General features: G+C 41.1%; 2 protein-coding genes and 1 long non-coding RNA gene across 4 annotated transcripts in view; 2 read left to right on the top strand and 1 right to left on the bottom strand.

Moving 5' to 3' along the window:
• LOC145441917 (glucosidase 2 subunit beta-like) overlaps positions 1 to 15,749 on the bottom strand; it is a 109,138-nt gene that overhangs the window by 70,087 nt on the left and 23,302 nt on the right. The gene's annotated exons all lie outside the window — the stretch shown is intronic.
• LOC145441931 (uncharacterized) overlaps positions 1 to 15,749 on the top strand; it is a 110,028-nt gene that overhangs the window by 74,818 nt on the left and 19,461 nt on the right. The gene's annotated exons all lie outside the window — the stretch shown is intronic.
• LOC145441922 (histone acetyltransferase KAT5-like) lies at positions 298 to 12,107 on the top strand. Its single transcript, XM_080319878.1, has 12 exons — positions 298 to 455; positions 1,639 to 1,702; positions 1,806 to 1,874; positions 1,979 to 2,112; positions 3,405 to 3,503; positions 4,753 to 4,855; positions 4,915 to 5,048; positions 5,550 to 5,639; positions 6,246 to 6,386; positions 6,453 to 6,546; positions 9,380 to 9,542; positions 11,387 to 12,107. Exons 1-12 carry the CDS (start codon positions 432 to 434, stop codon positions 11,601 to 11,603), a joined length of 1,332 nt encoding a protein of 443 aa, XP_080176004.1. The 5' UTR covers positions 298 to 431; the 3' UTR covers positions 11,604 to 12,107.

The raw sequence follows: 15,749 nt of genomic DNA, 5'->3' as shown, positions 1-15,749 counted from the left end.
CATCGGATATGGATTTTAGACTATAGTGGTTTACACAAAATTTTGTTTGGTTTGATTTGGTTTGATTTTGAGATTTGATAGCATTTCAAAATAATATTGTAACAATCTGAGTCTATGTGGTAGGAATTAATAATGATATCTGCACATATTTATTGCGCTATGTGGAGAAGGATATAAAACAAGCAACAATTTTACATGATAAACTTATAAATCATATTCGGAGAGCATAACATTCGACTTATGAATAAAATATGGTGTGTGACAATGCGCACTAAGGGATTCATGCATATTAAGAGGTACAATTTTTTTTATTCTGGCAGAAATTTCAGTATGAAATGGAATCGTTGGCGTGCGGATTGTAGATTTTCTGTATGATCATGTATTAACAAACAGCTTGCCAAAAGTTTTACCTCTCTGTCGAATGTACTACGATGTCACTTGGTTCAAAAATGAGGGTAAGAGATATGTTTTTATTTTAATATTTGTTGATTTGTGTACGTTTCAACATGAGCATTCCTGGCTTCGCTGCCGACATTCTCATTCATTTTATCTCGTGTGATTTCTACAATGTTGTAAAGTTTTGATCGCTTCTTTCAAGAAAAAGCAGCACTTTTACCACTAAAATCTTGATACTGTGAAAATTGCGGTCAAAGAGACTCCAATGTCATACATCAAGTTATATCTGGTATTTGAAGAGCGATTTTGTGGTGGTACTGACATTAGTATAACCGGAATCCATCATTCTCATGTTCAAATATTGGTACTTCTTCGATGGCAGTCACAGATCGAAAAGTGGTCACCATGATCACCAATGAATGTTTTCCATGAACACGAACAAAAATTTATAAACGTCAAAATAAATTGTTTTTGTGTGCCTTTGGAGAGACGGATATTAGAGTTGGGGTCGGGGGTATTAGGGTGGGGGAAAAGGGAGATTGGAAGTGGGTTAAACCCCGGTTTGGGGTAATGTCACCCCAACTTTGAACCTAACCCACCTCCAACCCTTATATCCCCCTCCACAACCCCAATATCCCCTTCCCTAATATCCTTCCTCCCGCAACACTAATATCCCCCCTCCCACAACCATAATATCCGTCCTTCCACAACCCTAATATCCCCCCTTCCCCAACCCAAATATCCCCCCTCCCCCAACCCTAATAACCCCCATCCCGCAACCCTAATATCCCCCTCCCGCAACCCTAATATCCCTCCTCCCACAACCCTAATATCCCCCCTTCCCCAATCCTAATATCCCCCCTCCCACAACCCTAATATCCCCCTCCCACAACCCTAATATCCCCCCTTCCCCAACCCTAATATCCCCCTCCCACAACCCTAATAACCCCCATCCCGCAACCCTAATATCCCCCCAACCCTAATATCCCCCTCCCACAACCCTAATAACCCCTCCCGCAGCTCTAATATCCCCCTAACCCTCTCCAAATGCAAAAACAATATATTTTGACGTTTATAAATTTTTATTCGTGTTCATGGAAAACAATCATTGGTGATCATGATGAACACTTTTCGATCTCTGACTGCCATCGAAGAAGTGCCCAAATATTAATAACGGACTGTTCTCCATTCTCGTTTCCAATTTCTTTGCTAGTTGTAATTAAAACCATTATTTTCTTATAGGCAGGAGTAATAGAAGGTTGTAGAATGCCTGTCTTACGCGATCTCGAAGGACAACATGAATGGCGTAAGTACGGTTACTAGCTAGCATTCTGTAATCCACACAAATAACCTATCCACCTCAGATGAATGGCTTTCCAATATATTTGAATACAACACTTACATTTTAGATCTCGCTGAAATCCTGAGCATTCGCGAAATGGGAAATTCGCATGAATATTATGTACATTACATCGACTGTAAGTATGAATCCGATACGGGCTAGTTCTCTCCTATTTGTGGTACATGAAACACACTTGCATAAAATGCAAGTTTCTGTAAATTCCATGTCGTTATCCAACAGTCAACAAGCGTCTTGATGAATGGGTTACCGCCGAGAGGTTGGACACTTCAAAGATTCAATTTCCAAAGAAAGACACAAAATCTAACAAAAGAAACAATGATTCGCGCCACACCAGTCCTGATCGGGAGGTCATGGTAAGTATTGCTTCAATATGAAGTTGAAGTGGAAGTAGTCTGAAAACATAATTACTTTAGCAAGAAGTGAAAATTGGCAAAACCTACTCAAAGTACCGTACTCCAAAGAAGTAGTACTCCAAATCGATCTCTTCTTCCGACACATGCCACCTCTTTTTGTCGCCTGTCCTTTTATATTATCTTAATTTACTTTTCTTTCAGTGTACATGCCTCCTTTTTACATCGCCTAGGCCGAGGTGGGCGTCTGATTTCATTGACTACTCCAAGCCGTTTCGACACCTTCCTATCTTTTCTATTGTATCGCAGTCTTGTGGCGTTTCAAAATGATGAAATTGTTAATAATAAATTGAATGTGGGAGTAAGGTTTTTTTCAATTAGATATCCTAATAATTAGGGCAAGTTTTTGCAACTCTTTTTACAGCTTCCGGCAGCTTCCTAAATACTCGGAAGTTATGTAGAATGCTGTTTGAAGGAATCTTATAGTGCAACTTTCGTCCATTTTTTTCATGCAACTTTTTGCAAATTTTTCGATTTTTCATGAAAGTTTTTTCGATTTTTCATTCAACCAACTTCTTACTGGAAGTATTTGGCAGTATATGTAAATAGATCGCTGGATTACATCACTGACAATTTTGGTGAAATACACGACCAAATTCGACTGAAATACCGTAAATCAGCACTGAAGTAACTCTGTAACGGGTATTTCAGGAGCTGAGCCGGAAAGTTGACCTTGTTTTTTAGTCAACCAATGGAGAATGTGGAATTTTTTTATCTCGGGAGTGGAATTGGAAAGTTGAGCTTTTTTTTTCTTCAGTCAACCGTCCAAAATGTGGTCTTTTAGTGCAACTTTTGTAAAAAAATAAATACAACTTTTGTGAAAAATGAATGCAACTTTCCACGGATTTAACTGCAACAAAAACTTGCCCTACTAATAATCATTGTACATCATTGTCTCCTCTACATCACTATGGATTCGAAAGGTTCCTTCCATGTTTGCTACCAACTGATCCAGAGGTATTCCCTCACAATTTTTTTCAAACATGGACATTGTATAGAATACTGCACCGAACAGTGTGTCCTGTCCATAGCAAAGCTGTTGTGTAACACAGAACTCTTTCCGTATTTAGGACAGCAAGGTTGAGAATATCAATTGACAGTGTGTCCTGTCCATAGCAAAGCTGTTGTGTAACACAGAACTCTTTCTGTATTTAGGACAGCAAGGTTGAGAATATCAATTGCCGAATTTCGTCGTAAGACTATGCCGCAATTTTCAACTGAATGCTGTTTTCTAGGCAAACGGTGCTTCCCATCCTGCAAAGGTGGCGGCCGCCATCAAGAAAATCCCGAAAATTGGAAGGAAACGAAAAGCTGCCGATGCGGGAATGGATGAGGTATGTTCCAAGGCTTTATCAGAGTAGCGCACGATAGTGACTAAATCGCTGACAACAGGTTTGTCGATGGGTCTTGCCTCTGTAAGTTTCGTCCAAGGCCCTAATCCAAATCGCTAGTGCTGCCAGGGTAAACTTACAGACCGGACTTTGGCTGTGTGTTAGCTTGTGATTAGTGCCTGCCTGATATCAAGATTTCGAGCTGATTCCGATACCGCCGATATGCTAGGTTGTAACCAAGTCACAAGGTTCTGAGTCACAAGTCAATCTGACTCTTATAGGTTTGGCTCAAGTCAAGTCGAGTCATTTTCAATTGATTACTGAGTCCAAGTCAGCCAGTAGAGGGTCGAGTCCGAGTCATAGTGTTTTGACTTGGGTCCAAGTCATTATGTTCACTGTTCAGTTTTCAGTTCAGTCCGGTTCTACCCACTTTTTTGAACTCTATTCGAGTGATATAGACTAGCGCGCATTGATAATATAGTACATTTCCTCAGTCTTAACAGTTTCTGGCCCTAATCTTCAAGTACCTGGACTGATAGACGAAATACCGATAATTGGGTAACTTTACTATTCTTCGAAGTTGCAATGAAATGTATGTCTTGGCCATCCTAGTCTCGAGACATATGACTTGGTTCAAGTCATGCACATTGACTCAAGTACGGTACGTATTGACTCGAGTCTAGTCATTTTACGCACTTGAAAAAATGACTTCAGTCAAATTGAGTCACCAAAAAATTGCGACTGGAGTTGAGTCATGACTCGAGTCATTACAACCCTACCGATATGAAAATGTGACACATATATTGACTAGAACAGTGGTTCCCAACGTGGGCGATTTGGCGGTCTAGGGGGGCGAAAATGACGAAGGGGGCGACGGTGGGCGAAAATAGCGAAGGGGGCAAAAGTTACAAAAGTGTCAAATTAGGCTTCGAGCCGAAAAGTTGATCTTTTTTTTTTTTAGTCAACCCACCGGTGATTATAGTTTGTATGCCCAATTTTCGGTACACAAAATTTGGGGGGCGATGATCGGTGTTGAGCTTGAAAAGGGGGCGATGGGTCGAAAAAGGTTGGGAACCACTGGACTAGAACTTTCAATTAGTGACAGTACGGACAGTCGGACACCTAAAAATCTGGAAAATGCACCACTCCAAAACATTGATTAATCTCTTTTCTTCAAACATGGAGTCAAATCGTCGCGATCTCTAGTGCTTGACTGCGGCCTGCTGAAAAATTCCAGTTCATGTTATTTCAGGATTCGCAGGAGTCGTCAGACAACGCCCCGAGACAAACCGGCAGCATGACAGTCCACGTGAAGGAGGACAAGATCAGCAGGATAAAAAATATTCACACCATCGGTAGGCCGTGACGAGTTGACGTTCATGAGAGTATGTGACATACACACGGTGCTTTATAGAGGTCGGAAAATTTCGATTGAAACCCTGGTATTTCTCGCCTTATCCCGTGGAGCTGACGTCGTATCCGGTGGTTTTCCTTTGCGAGTGGTGCCTGAAGTACGTGAAAAGTCTGTCGTGTCTCAGAAGACATCTGGTGAGTATGGGAAATTGTAGTTTAATCAGAGACGGTCACAGTACCGGTAGAAGTAGAAGTAACATTGTCGATTACTAGTGGAGTAGTTAGAAGCAATGATTTCCAAGTAAGTAGAAAAGTCGGTATTCCAGGTCTGAAAATCGCTAAGTGGAAGTAGTAAAATAAAATCGTATCTACTGAGTAAGTAGTTGGAGTATATGTAGAAGCAGTGTTTTCCAAGTAAGTATTCTAGGCCCAGTGTTGCTAGAGCATTAGTAGTAGTATTTGAGTACTGACCGACCACCTTTGAGTTTGTTACAATGTCTTTGTGTCTGTGTTGCGTTAGCGGTACTAGACTTGGCTGGGTCAGTAGTAGACTGCGGACCTTTGAGAGTTGTATCGCGTTTGTGAACAGGGAACGGATTTGTGACGTCATCATAGACCGGAAATATTTGCGTGTCTTGAATTTCCCTTAGTGTTTTCGCTCTGCTGCGAAAATGAACGGTTCGCCCGGTTTTTTAGACGAAGTGTCAGCTGAAATATCCGCCCGGGAACGAAATCTATCGGAAGGGTAACATTTCCTTCTTTGAAATCGACGGCAGGAAGAATAAGGTTTGAAAAATTGATCTTGACTGATTTTTTGTTCGTCACCTCTACCGTGTTGCTGCGTGATTTCACGTAGAACAGTGGTCCGTAACGTTTACTAACCCGGCGAAGCCTTACTACTAATCTGCAAGGTTTTGGCGAACTCCTAGTCACATAAACTAAATGTAATACATTACTACAGAATACCAGTACACGAAACTAGAACCGCACGGTGTCACTGTTGAGCTAAAATGTTTAATCGGTATTGCCGTGTGAAGCACCTTCAGCCGCTGCCGTCGAGTTTCAAGCATTCGTAGATTATATTTTGCTGAGGCCTACTTCAAATGCACATCAATCTCTTATTCATTTCCCTTTATGTTTGAACAGACTCTTGGAGGTACTGAACTTCAATATACAATTGAGTAATACATTAATATTGAAATAAACCCGAATATTTCCGACTGACACTCGTCAGGGGTAATCGTCAGCAACTAGTAGAGAATTGGTAAGAATTTTGTATATCAACGATCGCATCCCTAAATATGATGTCACAGTCTTGGAAATTCGAATAATCGAGGCGAACAGAGGGCTTAAGCTCAATATATGTATAAGTATTAGTCCTGGTATTTTCAGAGTTACGCACAAAACCTCTGTCTGCTTGCGAAATGCTTTCTCGACCACAAGACCCTGTACTACGACACGGACCCGTTTCTTTTCTACGTGATGACGGAATACGACGCGAAAGGATGCCATTTAGTCGGCTATTTCTCGAAGGTAAGCCTGCATTTGTGAACGACTTAGCTGTAGCTTTGGTGAAGCAGCTACGATTTCAATCTCTAGGAAAAAGAGTCGACTGAAGACTATAACGTCGCGTGTATTCTGACTCTGCCACCCTTTCAGCGGAAGGGCTTCGGCAAACTTTTAATCGAATTCAGTGAGTTGATGGTTATTCTGTTGCATGTATACACCGTTGAATAATATATTCATATTTCAATAAACCCGAACATTTTCGGCTGGCATTCAAAAATATTGGGGTTTATTTCAATTTGAATATATTATTCCCTTGCATGCTGAAGTTCGGTACCTCCAAGAAGCTATTCAATTATATGTAGGCTACCAGTCCGTAAAATTTGTTTCGAAATAAACGATTTGAACAACAGCTGTAGACAATGATGTTGGTATAGCCAAGTAAAGATCCACTATTTGCCCCCGTGAATATGCCGACGGTAGAAGTGTCGTAATGGGAGGTGGTCAGTAACTAAGTAATTGTACTTTATCCGGAGTGCCTATGCCTATTTTCACCGCTGCTGAACAGTTATCTTCAATTCACAACTTGGTCTACAATGCTTACTTTTTCACTTACTCAGATATCGCAATTTCTACTTGTACTAAGTATAAATTTTCGGCGTTACTTCTGCTTCCATACTAACTAATTTAGGGATGGTGTGAACATTGAGGTTCACGTTCGCGTTCAATGTGTGTTAACCTCGGAAATTGGGAGGTTTGCGTTCACAAACGAGCCTTGGTAGGTTCTGCACTGTGAACCTTTTTCATATATTGCGATTTTCACGTCATTATAACATATTTGGATGAAAATCTTTCCTTCTAACCTTCACCAATAAACGAGCATGCACCTTGCCTTACTAATTTTTTTATTCGTTTAGTTATATTCACCCTTCCGTTTGTGAATATTTAGTGACTCTGCTGTGAGCTTGGCCAGCAATAACAATTGTTATCAATGATTGACATTAATGAAATTGATATAAAAAATGCATCTTTGTCTAATGTAAAAAGTACATCAGGCGTGTACGGGATCTATCTTGATTTGATATGTTTCTTGCATCATAAAAGAACAAATCCGACCGATTGGGGTGTTGGCTACAGCATAACATATTTTTGAGGTAACGTCTGTTGCAAGTAAATAAACCGGTATTTCACCCTCATCAATATCAACGTAGCAATAGTTTGACGCTTTAAGAATACATTGTCCGGTCTAGCCTGGGCCGTTATGACGTAAGCCTATATTCGCTTGCAAGCCCTCGTCGAAATTGTTGGCAAAGCGACGGACAATATTAATTTTATGGAAGTGTTATAGCTTCAGTTGATACATTTGGGGATGCTTATATAGTAAGCTTTTACTCGAGTATTGTGTCATCGCTAGGTATCGTGTTCATTAATATATGACTTAACGTGATGTAGGGTTGGAATTAGCAATATAACGTGACGTCACAGGTTCACGTTCACGTACATGCTCGCACGAACCAGAAACTTTCGGGGGTTCGCACCATCCCTACTGCGGTCACTTTGGTTACTTTGGGTTTTTTGTGTTGATTTGCATATTTTTTCTCGGCATGCCCCGGCCCCTAGAGCGTAGCTATAAATAGTGAAGTGAAGAGGCGAAATATTTTCGACAATCACACCTACTTGACTGTCGTGACGACAATGGCCGCTTACTGCGTCGTTGACTCGCCCTTGATTCTGCCTTGAAAATATAGAGTATCAAGTTTACTACTATAAATAGCGCGCTGCAGCTGTGCTTTTCAATTCTGGAAACTGAACGATTCCGTGACCCAGTTCGTCGATATGCTTTAGCCGCGCACGACAATCATGAGATCGTGGTTACGGCTGGGCACAATGATTCGAGTACTCGAATCTGAATCGAGTATTAATTTTAATGATTCGACACTTGTAGTAAAAGACGTTTTTTCCGAGTACTGAAGTTATAAGTTCCTCGCAACTGAAAGTTAATTTACTAACGAGAATAATAGTTTTGATACTATTTTCCACTGAGAAAGCCTTGAAACCTTGATTAGCCGTGTCGCAACATACGAGACATAGTACAAAGTTACGAACGTTACTGGAAATAACGCATTTCCGAAGTCATGATCATCCCACAACATTGTCAAGAAGTGCAATGAAATCGGTATGGTCGAAAGAATACCAAAGTATCTTTACTGTGAGGGATAACAGGCATTATGTTCTTTGTGGTGGCATAAAAGGTACCTATTGGAACTTTGACGTAGCACATTCAGTTTTGACGTCATAATGAGTGATACTCGAATACTCGACTCGAAGCGTAATAGGCGATTCAGAATCGAATCACTTATGCACTCGAATTTGCCCAGTCTTAATCGTGGCTATGTAATTCTAATCGATAGCGGCCATTGTGGTCTCACAGGGATGGATAACTTGATCATTGTAGTTGTCTAATGAGGCTAATTTGTGATATGTTAATATGCTCTAATTCTACGCTACGTAGGAGAACTATGGCGCGAAACGAGCCAAGCTTGCTGTACAGACATTTGCCGTTCTCGTGCTTACGATAATGGACCATGACTTGATACGAACTTAACTTGATTTTAGTTTCATTTCTTTCTATTTACGAATTGTATTCAATTTCAGTAATTCGGTAGTTGTAATCATTATCTATTTTGGAAAGGCAGAAAATTTTCCAGTTGTTTAACGGTGGCTTTGGCCGCCCACGACCATCACGAAATCGTGGTAATCTAATTCGACAGCACTATTGTGGTCTCACACGCCTAGGATGGCGCGTTTGATTAGCTATCATCGCTAGCGATATGCAGACTAATGATCCAGGTGCAAGAGGTGTCTGCGTTATTCCACCAATTAACTCTACGCCGCCTACAATCAGGCGCGGAGATAGCCTCCAGGAACGCATCGTTATCGATCGCCCACGCGCAGAATTAGCGACGCCTTTGCTTTTTCACGGTCGCGCTAATGCACCAATCGTTTCGGTATTTCCGCAGGCTATGCACTTTCGAAAATCGAAGGTAAAACCGGCACGCCGGAGAAGCCCCTGTCGGATTTGGGCCTGCTCTCGTACCGATCGTACTGGACCAACGCGATACTGGACATTATCGTGAATCTGAAGCCGGACAACGGGCAGGAGAGGCCGCAAATTACGATCAAGTACGACGCTGTTTCGATCCGAATTGTAGACGATACGTTGTTACCGAAACAACTATCATTTGCCTCGAGATTCGAGGATGCTTAAAGAGTTTGCATCCTTGCAAGTCTCGTCAAGTGATAATGATGATAGACTAGGGACATGCTATTCCCGCAGAAGATTTGCTAAATTATAAACATATAATCCTAAATACATCCGAAGAAATAATGCAACCAAGGGTTGGTGAACTGCGCCACCGGGCACGCAAGCTGTTAATATGTACACTAGGGCTCTTCAAAAATGACTTTTTTCTCAAATCGTACTGGCTACTTAATAAAATTGTTAGGTTACCTAATTTAAGCCTACACACCAAATTTGGTTCAATTCCAACCAGTAGCCGCATTGCTACAGGAGAAGAAAGTTTCTATTTATTATATAAAAATGAACAACAAAAAATTTGAAAATTTTCTGTTCACCCCATGAAAGTGTTAGGTTGTCTATAGAAACGATGTTCATCAAATTTGGTTCAATTTCAACCAGTGGAAGCGTAGTTATAGCCGTCGAAAAATTTGGATTATGAATAAAATAGTATTTACGGTGACCAATTCTTTAATTATTTATTATAGTCGTGCCCACCGTAAATACTATTATATTCAAATCCAAATTTTTAGACGGCTGTAACTCCGCTCCCACTGGTTGGAATTGAACCAAATTTGGTGAACATCGTTTCTATAGACAACCTAACACTTTCATGAAGTGAACAGAAAATTTTCAAATTTTTTGTTGTTCATTTTTATATAATAAATAGAAACTTTCTTCTCCTGTAGCAATGCGGCTACTGGTTGGAATTGAACCAAATTTGGTGTGTCGGCTTAAATTAGGTAACCTAACAATTTTATCAAGTAGCCAGTACGATTTGAGAAAAAAAGTCATTTTGAAGAGCCCTAATGTACACTTGTACAGTACATATAGTACATTTAACAAGCGTCACTTTTACGTGTGAAATCGTCAAAGGCAGTACGCAAAATAGTCATCGCGGTAATTGCTAAATGCATTTTCAAACTTGTACCTAATTGTAGAGTCATTACTCATTTGCGCTGTTGGCGATGACGCATCTCGCAATTCCGAAAGACGCCCGCATCCGATTAACTGCTCAATGCGTGCGACTTCACGACCGAATCCACTATTCGCAACTACTTACCAGAGGGTGTCGTTGGTACTCACCTGGAAGAGGCGATTTTCAGTTCAGTAAAAAATAGAGTGTGCAAATGAATGGTGCATTCATATTGGAATAAACCCGAATATTTTCGGCTGACAATTGTCAGGGTTAATCGTCAGCAACCATTAGAGAATTGAGTAGGACGTAGGAAATTTTTTGCTTGTCCGTGTACAAACTGTACAATCGCCTGGCTCTCGAGGCTACAAAGTAGGACGAATTGCTAAGAAGGAGGACATTTAGGCGTCCTCGGAGGAAATTTTCGATTTCTTGAAAAAGGATGACAAATCCTCCTGAAGGAAGACGTATAGTAACCCTACCTTAAGCCTCAAGCTTAATGGTGACTGCAAACTGCACTTTTGTACCTACGAGGGTGTCTTCAAAAGAGGAAGTATTCTAGGCCTGGGTTTGCCAAAAAAAACGAATATTGTTAAATAGAATTGAAAGTAGTAACTAATTAAGTAGTGCAAGAAGGCAAAAGCGAATACTTTTCAGGATTTTTACTATCTAATTCCATTTAAAGTAGTTTTGACACGTCTTTTAATGCTTTAATTTTAGTAGAAACCTCTATTGCCATGTGAGTAGCAATGCTGACTGCATCCGCCCACACTCAGTGCCCCAGTATCCTCAACTAGCCGCTTTTTCTTACAGCGAGATATGCGAGAAGACGAGCGTCAAGAAAGAAGACGTGATATCGTCGCTACAGCATCTCAACCTTATCAACTACTACAAGGGCCAGTACATCGTCACGCTCTCGGACGAAGTGATAGACGGTCACAAGCGGGCGATGGCCAAGAGGAAAATGAGGATCGACCCAAAGTGCCTGCAGTGGACCCCGAAAGACTGGAGCAAGAGGGGCAAATGGTGAGGCTAGCTTGCGTGACGTCACTGAAGATATTATGTCACAGTACGCGGAGAGACGAGGATGTCGGCCCGTTCTGTTCTCGGCCTTCGTGGATATGCCATGCGGAATTTCAACACCGGCGGCTGTGTTTTGATCTGTGCGTTCGCAATCGGACGTTTATAGTACAGTAGGGTTGTTCAAAAATTACATTGTTTTCAAATTTTACTGTGAAATTATTAGGTATGCCTAAAAAACGCTGCACGTCACATTTGGCTCAATTGCAACCATTGGAGGCGAAATTATTACCGTAGATTCGAAAATTTAGGATTTTAAATTCGAACGTTTAGCTGTGTCGGAAAGGTGTTGCGCAGTCTGTATGAACGAGAAGCGATGCTGAAAAAAGTTGTTTTTGAACAACCTTAGTCCACGGTGTTCACTTTACACCCCGACAGGAATATGTAAGCCTAAGGAGTATGCGTCGTCTATCACGATCTCTGATCATGAATTAAATGCATAGATGCAATCTCTTATGCGAGTGGTTCTTCGTCTGGTTTAAGCGAGTCAGTCTCGGGTTCCGTGTAGGTCATGCCTCTGAGAAAAGCATGCCGCATGCTAGAAGGTTTACCAATATATTCCGTAGTGGTTGCAATTGCCGTTCGCAATGTAACGACTATTATCAATATGGAACAGATGCATGTGCAGTGCATCAATATTATGATATTAAATCCGAAAACGAATGTTTTGTGAGCGTGGCTAGTGGTATTCGGATCTTGCTGTGATGTATGTCTTCAGGTTAGAGTTCCGAGTTCAGTTAGCGTTGGGCATTATTTTGGAAGTCTGAAAAGAGGACACTTTTTCAGAGAGAGAGAGAGTCTTTATTTTTATCCAACCAAAATACATAACACATTGCAGTGATGGTTGTACAGAAAATATGCATATGCATGCACAAGCACAGTATTCGGTATAAGATAGGAATGATCGATAAGACCGTGAAGGTCATCTAGTCTGATCACACCAGCATCAAACAGGTACACTTGACTCTAAACACTCTGGCTGTAAAAAATGTTGGTTAAAAAAGGAAAATAGAAGAAAAATTAAACAATGGTAGAAAATGATCAATGAAGCAATGTATAGGCGAGGTAGGGCAACAGCGTTAGTAGTATAACGTCAAGAGGTGATCAAGTAGGTCTTTTTTGAATCTATAATAAGGCAATTCACGGATATGTGGTGGTAATGCATTCCAGATAATAGGTCCCGAGTAGTCGATAGATCTCTTAATAAGGTTGCTATTGGGTGGGGGTAAGTAGATATTTCCTTTTGACGAGGATCTCGTGTAATGGGAGTGGATATTTTTAGCAGGTATGAAAAAGTCATCAAATATAGGAGAAAAACTATTGGAAAAATATTTGTGGATGAATTTTGATACTTCGAAGCGATATAGTTCGTCAACTCGCAAAATTCGATGCTTACGGTAGTAACGCGATAGTTTGGTACGTAAAGGTACAGATGAGATCAGCCGTATCGCACGGTTTTGCAGGGTTCAAATTCTGCACAAAAATGTTGTGCATTCGTTTTCCCATACTACGATTCCATATTGCAGGTGAGAGTGGAAAAGAGAGAAGTAGATAGTTCGTAGTATTGATCTGGAAACCAAAGATTGCAGACGGGTTATTATTCCCACACACCGAGCTAGTTTTGATATTGTGCATTCAATATGCTGCTTCCAAGACATTTTGGCATCAATGGTGACGCCGAGATATTTTGTCGAGTCACATATGGAGATTTGTTTATGACTGATGTTCATTGTTCACAGTGAAAATATGATTGGCTTTATTTAAAAGGAGCATCTCGGCCTTATCTGCATTCAAACTCAGTTTGTTTGCTTGCATCCGTCTCGACACTTTTGGGAGTTCCCTATTTACAGATGCATGCAAATCATCGACAGTGTTGGGGGTTATGAAGAGGTGAGTATCATCAGCAAATAGGGTTGTGCGGAATAAAGATGCATTAACAATGTCGTTAATATAAATGAGGAAAAAAGTCGATCCAAGGACTGACCCTTGTGGCACTCCACAAGTTATATCGCTGGTAGTCGTTCTTAATGTCCCCAGTTTAACAAATTGTTTGCGGTTTGCCAGGTAGCTTTCAAGTAGAGTTGCTGCAATACCCCTGATTCCATAGTGTTCCAGCTTGTATCTTAAGATTCGGTGGTCAACTGTGTCGAAAGCTTTGCGGAGGTCGATAAAAATGCTGCAGCCACTTCAAAATTTTCAGACTTGCAAAACCGGAGGAAAATCATGAAAAATGTATGGTAACGTATGGTAACCCTACATTATGGTACAAGCGAAAAAACTGTGGTACCTGACTACCATAACCTCAGACTTGCATCACTGTATAAATCAAATACAACATTTTAAGGTAGGATTTGAAACCGCGATATTATTCTGAGTTTGGCTCTGTTTTCGTGTAGCCTACCACACTTTGGGTGTGAGTACACAACTACACACTCCTTTTGCTGAGAGTGTAGGTTAGGATTATGATTTGGGGTCGCCAAAGACCTAATTCACTGGTAGCCGTTACAAGGTATCTGGGAGATCAGTCCTACACCAATTTAAAGATGTTGAAACCAAGAAAAACAGCAGACTTTGCTGCAAGAATGACGTGAGAGAGGCATTTACCAGTATGAAATCACCGTTGTTTCGCAGCGCTGCAATTGTTCGGAATGAAGCCGATTTCCATCGCCACGAATGATGTTGTTAAGATTCAAGTGTCCAGACTAGATTGCAATTTATATTCACGGGATCAGTGTGAGTGAGAGTTGAAATTCAAACCGTTTTCTTTCATCTCTTTAAGGGTAGGGACTAGCTAGCTATAAATTTACCAAAAGGAGTAGCTCGCATCGTAGTACTTTTTCTGCCGCGGACTGTTCGATGAATGCATGCTGTGTGGTGATCGCGGGGCTCCGTGCCTTTCAAAGTTACGGAGCACTGTCTTGTGGTGTATCTTATAGCCCTATTCTAATCAGGTCATCATATATCAGTTATTCACTGCTTTCCTATTCATTAATTTCCACATCCTCTTTAAAATGATACTGTTAGTGATCGAGTTCTTTTTTAATTGTCATTCACTATGTATGCTGTGAGATTTCAGTTAGTAAGAGCATATGAAATTGCTGGCTTGTTTATACGGGGTTGGCCTACGACAATTGCGAATGTATATGTAATGATTGTGGGGCTCGTGCCTTAATAAAGGTTAATGCTTATGCACTTATGCACTTATGCTGGCAATGGCATAGTCTCACCCCAGCGGACGCATCGACAGCATTCCATTCGTGTACCACGAATAGATAGCCTGCTGGCTCAGACACGGTTTCAATTGGGTGACTGATTCGGATATTTCCTGGAAATGTACATTGTACGATCATGGTCTTTACTGAATAATTTTGGCCCCTTACTCGGTGCTCGTGTATTGTAATTTCACGCGTCAGCGAGATTTCCACGCGCGCAGTTGCTCATGCTCAAGGTACATCATCAGGATAAGCGCAGTTTGCGGTGGGAATCAAGGGCAAAGTACACTGAACTCGATCCAATATCAAGGCCATTGGCTTTCCAAGGTCCGTAGTTGTGATGATTGACAAGCCGACGTATTGGCCAGCTGATGAGAGAGTCACCGAAATGTGACTTTGCTAGTTAAATCGTCATCACAGCACCCGAAACCAGCTTTTACATCTTGAAATTTGTCATAGATACGTTATGCTCTCTGACTCGTCCTTGAGTTTGCTCGATCCCTAAAATTTAGTCGCCATGCAATGCCTGCATTACAGGCAGTGACGTGTAAATTATGATCCAAGCCATAGTGGCCAAGGTCGTGTCCCTTGGAACTTAACGTTGGTCAGGCCAGTCATTGTGATTTATGGCATCCTCCGCATTATTGTATGCAACTCTTCGTTGACTCGCATTCTTTGTATCAGATGTGGAATTTGTAATATGCATTTGTGGTGTTCCTGTTCCCGTGAATGTGGAGACGGGATATTCGTGTGCCGGTAGCACGAACTCGCAAAATGAGTATACCAAGAGCGTAAGCACGTTGTAATGCCATTGATATGCGCGCATTGCATCATCTGATATGAGTTATGAGCATGAATTTGAATTTAAATAAGCCTAAACAGAT

Source organism: Botryllus schlosseri, chromosome 6 (genome assembly GCF_051294905.1).
Source record: "Botryllus schlosseri isolate E-star chromosome 6, Bs_hap1, whole genome shotgun sequence".
Classification (NCBI taxonomy): Eukaryota; Metazoa; Chordata; class Ascidiacea; order Stolidobranchia; family Styelidae; genus Botryllus; species Botryllus schlosseri.
The sequence above is the reverse complement of the archived record's forward strand: the minus strand, read 5'-3'. Positions and strand labels throughout refer to the sequence as shown.

Coding starts and splice junctions, on each gene's coding strand:
- LOC145441922 (XM_080319878.1), top strand. CDS start 432: ATGTCACTTGGTTCAAAAATGAGG. Junction 456..1,638: donor CACTTGGTTCAAAAATGAGG/GTAAGAGATATG, acceptor ATTTTCTTATAG/GCAGGAGTAATAGAAGGTTG. Junction 9,543..11,386: donor AGGCCGCAAATTACGATCAA/GTACGACGCTGT, acceptor TTTTTCTTACAG/CGAGATATGCGAGAAGACGA.